The 11323-nt window shown below is 43.4% G+C and overlaps 1 protein-coding gene across 2 annotated transcripts in view; it reads right to left on the bottom strand.

The window, feature by feature from the left end:
- The window catches only part of LOC109966939 (potassium voltage-gated channel subfamily KQT member 2-like), an 81000-nt gene that overhangs the window by 17720 nt on the left and 51957 nt on the right, over positions 1-11323 (bottom strand). For both annotated transcript variants that reach the window (XM_020612199.1, XM_020612200.1), the window contains 7 exons: positions 8264-8374; positions 8071-8166; positions 7688-7782; positions 7538-7606; positions 7340-7369; positions 4217-4296; positions 3566-3766 (listed from right to left, as the gene is read on the bottom strand). In XM_020612199.1, coding sequence (XP_020467855.1) covers positions 3566-3766; positions 4217-4296; positions 7340-7369; positions 7538-7606; positions 7688-7782; positions 8071-8166; positions 8264-8374 — 682 coding nt within the window. The remainder of the gene's footprint in view (positions 1-3565; positions 3767-4216; positions 4297-7339; positions 7370-7537; positions 7607-7687; positions 7783-8070; positions 8167-8263; positions 8375-11323) is intronic.

Genomic DNA, 11323 nt, shown 5'->3' with positions numbered 1-11323 from the left:
GTATATCGCTGCTACGCCTCCGATCAGAATGTCCATACAGCATTCATCGTTCACAAAAATCAGAGGAAGGTAGTTTGGTGTGAGTTGTCCGATATTTAACAGTTCTTCTCTGGTAAAAGTAATCCGGGGTGAGTTGCACAAAACCAAGAAAACAAAGAAAAGCAACAAACACAAGAGAGCGCGAGTAACCACGGCCGCCATCGCTGTCGGCTCCGGAAGAAGAAATGTAACATGCTTGGTCAAAGGTGATTATCCTTATTATTTTTAAGAAGGCTGACTATGAAAACTATGACTTTTTTCAGAGCCAGAGACACTTTTAGAATAGCTTGACAAATGGCGCTCTTTCCTAAATGTTCCATGTTACCGACCATAGTAAAAAACTGCAGCAGGTCAATGCACACTGAATGTGTGGTGGTCAGAGCACGGCTTCTCTTATGGCTCTTAATATGCGGCGCTAACAATTGTTAGGTATTTTTAGTCAGATAGAAATTGGATAGATACTTTATGTATTAGAAATGTTTAGTGGAGATAGGATGTCTAGTTAGACTGTTAAATGCTTAGTCATGCTTATGAGTTTCTACAGGGTACATCTGGTCAAGGATAACTAGAGAGAAGAGTTGATGACTGTCAGCAGACAGGGTGTTTAATATTATTATTATGACGTGTATAACTGTAGCCTTAGCCATAATATGTTCTTATGTTTAAGTCACGACATGTTACTAGAGGTCGTGTGAGAATGTTTTTAGCTACACACCACTTACACACACATTGATTTTCTTCATGTTTTGACTACTGCTATGACCAGCTGCAAAGCAGGCACCAGAGACACGTCACGGTTGACGTTCCTGTGTAGTATGGGGCTAGCCCAACCGAAGAGATAAATGTATAGGCCAGTTGTGGGTCAGGGTCTTTTTCATCCTTCAGCTGCCTGCGTGCATGTTGGAGGTGGAAGATACCTGAGCGTGTAATGTTAATTTTTACCTGTGTTCATTGAATAAATCAGCACTGTTTTGAAGTTACTTGGACTGTCTCGTCTCTCAGAGTTAGCGTGGTAAAAAGAACCGGAAGACTTCACAATCCACTTTAATAAACTATTCCATCCCAACTGAAACGGTACCATCAAATTAAGAACTGGTCAGGCCAGGCTTCAGAATCCTGTTGATCTCTCAGTACTGTCTGTTTTCTTTAAACTGATGCCTTATTATAATCATTCAGGTGTCAGTGGGTCACGTCCTGCTCCAAGCCCCTTTAAATCTGAGAGGTTATTTTATTTACACAGATGTTGCCATGACAACAAGTCCTAGGAGACTTCCAAAGAAACAACAGATTCGGGATTAAGTGAAACATAAATTATCTGGCTAATTTGTTAATCCATATATGAAAAACAGGCCCCTGGACTCCTGCAGGACTTCACTGGAGAGAAAACAAGTTCATGTTTGACCTTTGATTTAAAATGTTTTAATGACGTTTTATTTGTTTGTTGTATACATGTTAAGGCATGCAGCATTAGCTGCGCAGACTATCAGAAGGTTTTGAATATGATAAATAAAAAAAATTTTTTACAACCACAAATCAGAAAAAGTTGGGATGCGTGTATTTTGCCGTTCCTCTTCACGACACAACAAGACGTTTAGGGACTGAGGACACCAGGTGTCATTTTGTCCCGTTCTTCCTGTAAACAAGTCTTAAGGTGTCCAACAGTCCTGGGTCTTTGTTGACATAATTTACATTTCAAACTGCGCCACACTTTCTCTACTGGGGACGGGTCGGGACTGCAGGCAGGCTGGTCCAGCACCCGGCCCATTTTCCTCCACAGCCAGGCCTTGGTAATGTGGCAGTGTGAGGTTTACATTGTCTTGTTGAAATAATAATGTGGGTCCCTGGAAAAGACATTGTCTTGAAGGCAGCAGATGTTGCCCCAACATCTCTCTGTGTTTCTTAGCATTAGTGGAGCCATCACAGAAGGGGAAGTGACCTTTGTCCAGGGCACCGACACGACCCCAGACCATGACAGACCCTGGGGCTTTTGGACTTGTTGCTGCTAACAGTCTGGATGGTCCTTTTGGTCTTTGGTCCGGAGCACACAGCGTCCATTCCTTCAAAAAAGACCTGAAACACTGATTGGTCTGACCACAGTGCACATTTCCACTGTGTGATGGTCCGTCCCAGATGCCTCTGAGCCCAGAGCAGGCGACTTCTGGACACTGTTGACACAGAGCTTCCTTTTGGCACAATATAGTTTTAAGCAACATTTCTGGACATAACTACGTATTGTAGTGGCTGACACAGGTGAGCCAGCGTCATCCTGAGCCCATATGGTTATATCGCTGATAGAAGAGTGATGATTCTTGATGCGGTGCCGTCTGAGGGGTCGGAGAGCTCGGTCATCCAGCTCAGGCTCAGCCCTCGACCTTTACACACTGAAATCCCTCCAGACTCCTTGAATCTTTAATGTTCTGCACCGTAGAAGGTGACAGATCCAAATCCCTTCTATCTTTCTCTGAGGAATGTCGTTTTAAACATTTCAATAATTCTCTCACACATATGTTGGCGAACTGTCAGCCCATCTTTGCTCCTAAAGGGCTCAGCTTTTCCTGGACGCCACTTTTGTACCAGGTCCCGAGGCAGTCACCTGCTGACATCACCTGGTTCAAATGGAGTCATCATTTCACTGTTTTACCTTATTACTGGCCCTGAAATGCAACCTGCCCAACTTTTTCTGGAATGTGTTGTAGCATCAGGACTGACATGTGTTTATTTTGAACAAAGAATAAAATTGATGGCATCACATCAAATAATGTGCTGCTGTGTTGTTTTCAATGTGATACAGGATACACATGATTTACACATCACCGTTTTCAGTTTTAATTTTGAGTTTACAAACGGTCCCAATTTTTTCTGATTTTGGTTGTACAATGAAACAACTGCCTCAGACCTTGGACATGCTCACTGCTGCTGGACTCCATTATAAGTGTTACAAGACCTGAATACTGGACTCTGAAATGGTGTCCAGTCACTCGAATAAAAGCCAGAAGTTCAGTTTTATACAAGTCTGTTGAATAATGGAGATCTTTGGGGAAAATGATGGTTGGGCTGCAGGTAGCAAGAGTGACCACTGAGACAAACTAACCCTAACTGACCATGGTACATCACCATGCTCCACAGGAGCATGTACCAAACCAGAGGAAGAGAGTTAGTTAAAGCTCATCACCTCTAACGTTACATCTCCTATGTTTTCATTTGTTTTTCTACCAAGTTATAAACAAGTAGTCCACATTTCTCCAGAGATGCCATATTAGTTTACTACTGTGACCATGGAAATGGATTTAACTAGCCTATACTGCCATATGTTATCAGGCACCAGTATGTACACCTGCTAAGGCTGATCACCTCCACTGGTGCTATTAACATATGATGAGTTTGTCCACCTGGGTTTGGCAGGGCCGGGTGCTGTCATTTCCATCCGAATACTTGCACTGATCATGCTTGAGATCTTACAGCTCCACTTCTAGGTGCTCTGACCTACAATGGGCTGTTCTGCTTGGTTGGTCTCTACTCATCTTACCTTCCGAGTTTTGGCGAGAGGCAGCTCCTCGGATCCTGAAGGCCTGTCGGGTTCTGGTCCGTTCTCCAAAGCTCCAGCTCTTTGGAACCTTACTGGGACTCTCCTCCAGATTGGGCTCCATGCTAGGCGACCGTCGGAGGGCCTGGGCTACCCCGAGGCCTCCAGGGACTCCAGGAACCCCTGGGCCAACACCAGGGCCAACTGCAGGAACCACGAAAGGCAGAAAGCAGTGAAGAAAAAACAAGGTCATGGGTGGGTTACCACCAGAATCAGAACACTGTTTCTGTTAGGTCCAAACTTGTTGTTCTGGTTCATGTCAATCCAGTTTGGAGGTTTTCATTCAAACCAGTTCCTACAGCATCTCCTTGCACTAACATGCTCATCTATCTGGCTGAAAGTTTGTTAGACAGGGAGATAATCTGGTTCTTGCTGGTTGGTGGCAACATGAACTTGTGGACTGTTAGACCAAACCAAATAACGCCTTGTTACTGATCTGACTTCATTCAGTTTAAAAGATCCAAAGTGTTACTGACATGATGCAGAAACAAGGATGCTTCAGTTCTCAACAGAGAATAGGAGGATCAAACCTGAGACCTTATCTGATCCACCTTTCATGTGCATATCACAGGAGACTTGGGTTCCTATACTCACCATGCTGAGGAGAACTTTTCCCTTTGGTTCCTGAACTCCGGGGAGATGAGAAGACCCTCTCCTTCAGACTAACCTTCTGACTGCAGAGAGACAGGCAGAGACAATGAGAGTCAGGTGAAGGTGAGTCAAACAGGTGGACTGGTGCAGAGTCAGCAGTAATATGGACTTTGTAGCAGACTGTGGTGGTTCAAATCAAATCAATTTTATTTGTATAGCGCCAAATCACAACAAAAGTCATCTCAGGACACTTTACAAAGTAAGGTCTAGACCTTGCTGCTATCACTATTACTACATAGGGAAAACCCAACAAATCCCAGAGGGAGCTGACCCTGAAAGTGAATCTCTGGATTCACAGGTGGATCACTGTTCCAGTCCTCAGCTGTGGTTCTGGTTTTAAACCTAACCCTGTGGTCCTGGTCCCTGGGATGTGACAAACAATGAGGTGGAGCATCCAAACTGAGTTTGAGGGCAAGGAGCTCAAAGATCCTCCAAAAATGAGTCCATCTACAGAGACCTGAAATGATTCTGTGTTCGGGTGCTCCTTGTTAGTTCAACACCATAGTTAGTGTTAAATCCCAGCACTAAACTTTCAGTTTACAGGCAGATGTTTCATTTTCCACATTCTGCTGGGATGAGAATCAGCACCTCCAAATCCGAGGCCATGGTTCTCAGTCGGAAAAGGGTGGCTTGTTCCCTTCAGGTAGGTGGGGAGGTTCCTGCCTCAAGTGGAGGAGTTCAAGTATCTTGGGGTCTTTTCACGAGTGAGGGAAGGATGGAACGGGAGATTGACAGGCGGATCGGTGCAGCTTCTGCAGTAATGCGGTCAATGTACCAGTCCGTCGTGGTGAAGAAGGAGCTGAGCTGTAAGGCGAAGCTCTCGATTTACTGGTCAATCTACGTTCAGACTCTCACCTATGGTCATGAACTTTGGGTCATGACCGAAAGGGCAAGATCCCGGATACAGGCGGCCGAAATGAGCTTAGAATCTTAAAACCCCAATGTTCTCAAGCAGGTTTTAAATCTTTCCAACTCCTGCCCGGTACATGTAGATAGGCAGCTGTTTTGAAACCTGTTCTTGGCCTATATTTTACATTTTGGAACAATAAATATTCCAAATTAGCTATTAACAGTTCACTTTTGCTATGTGCTATTGGATGTACTGACAACCATCACTGAATTATTTTGATACTAAAGAATTCATTAAAGCTCCGTGAGGTTCTACCCCCACATTATCTCATAATTACAAGAAAAGATCCTTCACTTTTTTTTTTTTCCTTTGGTGAATGCAATGTGCTTCAGTAATCAACATAATAAGCACTGAATGGGGGAAAAAAAAGGACTGGACTCACCACTAGCTTCTCCACCCACTATCTCAGAAATGACATGTTCCTGATAAGTTACATACAAGTCCCACTGTGAGATAACTCAGCTGGTCTTTGTTGAGTCCTGCTGTTTACTGAGCAGGGCCTCCAGCAAACGGAGCTTCACTTTGAGGTTCTTATACTGGCAGTACTCCGCTGCCATAGGCCCACGGTCCTCCTTCTGACAAGCCCTGTTAAGAATACACAGGTAAATGCTCTGCAGAGAGGGCAGCAGAACCCTGGTGATCTTCTCTACAGTCTTTACCACTCTCTGCAGGCGCTTGCGGTACATAGCACCATACCAGACAGTGATGCAGCTGGTCAAGATGCTCTCAATGATGCAGCTGTAGAAGTTGTTGAGGATCCTAGGCGACATGCCAAACCTCCTGAGGAAGTACAGCTGCTGTTGTGCCTTCTTGACCAGCTGTGTGGTGTTACGTGTTCAAGTGAGGTCCTCACTGATGTGGACGCCCAGGTATTTGAAGCTGCTCACCCTCTCCACTTCGAGCCCCCAGATGAACAGTGGCCGATGAGATCTCCTCTCCTTCCTCATGTCCACTATCATCTGCTTCGTCTATTCTGTCTGAGAATGCAGACTGTAGAGGATCCAACCCCAAAATCAGAATACAGCTTCAGGTTCTGAGCTGGCAGTCCAGGTCAGGGGTTAAGGGTCAAAGGTCAAAGTAAAAGTCAAAAATGAAAAAACCATAGAAGTTTGGAAAATCAGAGCAAAGAACATACACTACCAAGAAGTGACAGCTAATAGAACATTTCATTGCAACACCAGTTCCCAGCAGCAGAGCTACGCATCCACCATTTTGGACTGAGAGCAACTATCATATCTGTAAAACCTAAAAGCATTTTCAATTCGAGTATGATATTTATTCGGTTTATTCACATTCGACAGTGTCTGGAACTTGCTAGGGTGAAACTGAGCGCTGGTCCTGCAGCTCTGATGGGGCCGCTGAGAGCGTGTCACTATTGGTGGTGCATTTCTGAGATTCTGCACCCACCTGTAAAAAGCAGTAGACTATTAAGTTGGATGCATTTATCTATTCATTCAACTTACAGACTACGTCACCATGTCAATAATAAACAAGAACTGCTGAAAGGAAAAACAAAAAATTCAAAATTCTAAAACAAATGGTAAATGGACTGTATTTATATAGCGCATTTTTCCCCAGTGTGTCGCACTGGCCAAAGCGCTTTACAGGAGCGCTTTACCATTCACCCATTCACATACAACATTCACACCGATGATGACAGGCTGCCACACAACGGCGATAGTCAAGCCACCGGGAGCAATTCAGGGTTCAGTGTCTTGCTCAGGGACACATGCGGGGAGACCGGGAGTCGAACCACCAACTTGCAGGTCAGGAGACAACTGCCCTACCTTGTGAGCCACAGCCACCCAAAACAAAAGGCGGGCTCTGTAGTCTCAAGCTTTTTTATGATTAATTTTGAACCAAGTAATCGTTTATTATTCTAATAGGCATTGCAAGTTTAAACTTTAAACAAGGTCGGTGTAAAAACGAGTGGCCTAGTATATGGGATATATGGTCCTTGACAAAGACAAGTTTTAAGTAGGTTTAAAGGGTTTGTACTTTTCCATTGCCGTTTTCAGTCCAAAATGGTGGCTGCGCTATCACAGCGCCATCTAATGGTTGTTGTCAAAAAAGCACCAGAGTGTCGCCTTTTGGCTTCTACACTCTTCGGTCAGAGTAAAGAATTAGGAATTGAAGCGCCGTAAGTGGACACTGACCTGGGAGAAGGTTCAGGCTGCACATCCTTCCTGCAGACAGAAAACTGTTAGTAATTATTGGTTCTGTCAAGAAACTTCTTCCAATTCTGACGTTATTTGTGATGGTTATTTGAGATGGTCTTCGGCTGACTGCAACAAGGAATACTGCAGTAGTGTTGTACCGTAATTGTTGTAGTAGTGGCATTAAACATTTCAGACCTGAATGACAGTCCTGATTTGTTCTTGAGGTTCCTCAATAAATCCAGCTGATTGAGAGGAGGAATCAGCCTGGAGAACACAGACATATTTATAGATGACATAACAATCATCTTTATATGATCAACTACAGGTGTACAGGTGGAGTCTCACCTGTACATTGGGACAGAGACAGTCCTCTCGTAATAATCCCAGGTTGAGCTCAGATCAGTCCGGCTCAGGTTTGTGGCGTAAACCCTCCATGCTGCCTGCAGACTCACAAGACAATTGTTTCAAGAGAAACAGCTACAAGTCACATGCTGACAGATTTTCAAAGGACAAATTCTGCTCTGGAACATTAAACAGAGTTCAAAGTGATCCCATCGTTCTGTTTCAGGCCGATTTAAACTTGTTGTCATCTCACATCTGACACTACGAACTGGTTAAATATGGAAACAACAACTCACATTTTCAGACAGTCTCACATGAAGTACATTCATACCATCAGATGTCCAACCACCGTGCAGAGTGGGAATGATGTCAGAGTGTTGGTTCACCTGTATGAGTCCTGCTGCCGGGTTTCGTCTCTTCTCAAAGTGTTTCTGTCGGTGCTGCTCCTGAACCTTCAGAGCAAAACCAGAACCCAGGATCCCCTGAAGAGACACACATGAACAGGTAACAAGACACCAGGTGAGCTGGATGAACCAAGCAGAGGCTCACCTGTGTCAAGTCATCATTTGAGTGACTCACAGCAGGCAGTGCGAAGAATGAAACTCCGATCAGAGTGAAGGCTGCAGCCAGCAGACGTCCATTCCAGGTGATTGGGTATTTGTCTCCATAACCAATGGTTGTCAAGGTAATCTGACACAAACAGAAAGAGACCAATCAGATCATCCCCTCCCTGAGCAGGAGACGTGCTCCTCCTGTGTACAGACAATGACATGTTCACACTCACAAGGGCAGTCCCGTCGAGACCAAATCTGAAGTCCAAACTCCAGATGACAGGAGGACAAAGTACAATCAGTTTATAACTAGAACAGCATTTTGACTTCAACTGACCTGCGCACACCTGTGCACACCTGGACAGCAATTAAAAATGGACTATTTCATTGTACCTCATGAACTCTGGGTAATGCTTGTCAATTTTATGGTTTCACTCCAAATGAGTTTGTTGAAAGGCTGGGGTCTAATGGTATTTCTTTATCAGGACTAAAATATAAATTACTTGGCCATTCTTTGTTGTTGGTTTGAGTTACTTTAAAGATCAATCTCAGTTTCGTAGACTTCCTGAATCGTTTTCGTCCTCTAGCTTGTCAGGAAACCCTAAGTAGATACTATGGTTTGACAATACAGTATATTTGTAACCCGAGTTCTATGGCAACAACACGATTAACTTCATCAAAGTCCAGGTAGCTTACATTTTATTTAGCTCTTTTAGGATACGTACAGTATTGTTCAAAATAATAGCAGTACAATGTGACTAACCAGAATAATCCAGGTTTTTAGTATATTTTTTATTGCTACATGGCAAACAAGTTACCAGTAGGTGCAGTAGATTCTCAGAAAGCAAACAAGACCCAGCATTCATGATATGCACGCTCTTAAGGCTGTGCAATTGGGCAATTAGTTGAAAGGGGTGTGTTAAAAAAATAGCAGTGTGGCATTCAATCAGTGAGGTCATCAATTTTGTGAAATAACAGGTGTGAATCAGGTGGCCCCTATTTAAGGATGAAGCCAGCACTTGTTGAACATGCATTTGAACGCCTGAGGAAAATGGGTCGTTCAAGACATTGTTCAGAAGAACAGCGTACTTTGATTAAAAAGTTGATTGGAGAGGGGAAAACCTATAAAGAGGTGCAAAAAATTATAGGCTGTTCAGCTAAAATGATCTCCAATGCCTTAAAATGGAGAGCAAAACCAGAGAGACGTGGAAGAAAACGGAAGACAACCATCAAAATGGATCGAAGAATAACCAGAATGGCAAAGGCCCAGCCAATGATCAGCTCCAGGATGATCAAAGACAGTCTGGAGTTACCTGTAAGTACTGTGACAGTTAGAAGACGTCTGTGTGAAGCTAATCTATTTTCAAGAATCCCCCGCAAAGTCCCTCTGTTAAAAAAAAGGCACGTGCAGAAGAGGTTACAATTTGCCAAAGAACACATCAACTGGCCTAAAGAGAAATGGAGGAACATTTTGTGGACTGATGAGAGTAAAATTGTTCTTTTTGGGTCCAAGGGCCACAGACAGTTTGTGAGACGCCCCCCAAACTCTGAATTCAAGCCACAGTACACAGTGAAGACAGTGAAGCATGGTGGTGCAAGCATCATGATATGGGCATGTTTCTCCTACTATGGTGTTGGGCCTATTTATCGCATACCAGGGATCATGGATCAGTTTGCATATGTCAAAATACTTGGAGGTCATGTTGCCTTATGCTGAAGAGGACATGCCCTTGAAATGGTTGTTTCAACAAGACAATGACCCCAAACACACTAGTAAATGAGCAAAGTCTTGGTTCCAAACCAACAAAATTAATGTTATGGAGTGGCCAGCCCAATCCCCGGACCTTAATCCAATCGAGAACTTGTGGGGTGATATCAAAAATGCTGTTTCTGAAGCAAAACCAAGACATGTAAATGAATTGTGGAATGTTGTTAAAGAATCATGGAGTGTAATAACAGCTGAAAGGTGCCACAAGTTGGTTGACTCCATGCCACACAGATGTGAAGCAGTTATAACAAACTGTGGTCATACAACTAAATATTAGTTTAGTGATTCACAGGATTGCTAAATCCTAGAAACAAAAACGTTTGTACAACATAGTTTTGTGTTTGTACAGTCAACGGCAGACACTGCTATTTTTTTGAACACACCCCTTTCAACTAATTGCCCAATTGCACAGCCTTAAGAGCGTGCATATCATGAATGCTGGGTCTTGTTTGCTTTCTGAGAATCTACTGCACCTACTGGTAACTTGTTTGCCATGTAGCAATAAAAAATATACTAAAAACCTGGATTATTCTGGTTAGTCACATTGTACTGCTATTATTTTGAACAATACTGTACCTGCTTGGCCATGTCTGCATTCTTCTTGGTGAGGTGTTCATTAAGACACATATCTGTTCCCTTTAATTTTTTCACTTGTTTCAGTAGGTCATTCTTGCGTCATCTGATTGCAAACTTATTTATGATGGCTAGCTGCATCTTCCTGTTTTTACTTGCAGTGTACGACAAGTAGCTATGCTCTCCCTTCAAATGTTTATGTCCTTGCTGTGAAAGCACTGGACTACCTGCTGTTTCAGCATGTGCAGTTCCTCTTCCAAGGAATCTCCAGTCACGGCCCTCACGCAAGATCAGTGCCTGGGGCCTATTGCACAAAACTAGGATAAGGGATTAAGCCGGGATATCTTGGTGATCCTGGCTCAACTTATCCGTGATCTGGTTGCACGAAAGCTGGATTAGATGGCGGCAGGATGTTATGGTATAAATTACCATGGAGATTTATTCTGTGGAGCTAGCCTGCTCCAGACCAGGCTAAGTTCCAGGATTTATTTAATCTCATCCCTCATGTCAGTCAGCAGTCACCACAAACGGAAACCAATAGTTATTTCACTGCACACTATACATTGTTATCACATATAATTAGACCCACTGTCATTGTTTAAACGTTTGTGATCATTAATTTCAATCATTTTGGATAAATGATGACTTTTAGATGATGTTGCTATCATTAGATAATTTAAGTTTCCCATAGACTATAAGGCTATATATAAAAGGATAGAATATTAGGGCCACAGAGGGAGAAAAAAG

This window comes from Monopterus albus, unplaced genomic scaffold (assembly GCF_001952655.1).
Source record: "Monopterus albus unplaced genomic scaffold, M_albus_1.0 scaffold121.1, whole genome shotgun sequence".
Classification (NCBI taxonomy): domain Eukaryota; kingdom Metazoa; phylum Chordata; class Actinopteri; order Synbranchiformes; family Synbranchidae; genus Monopterus; species Monopterus albus.
This window is presented reverse-complemented; position numbering and strand designations above follow the sequence as displayed.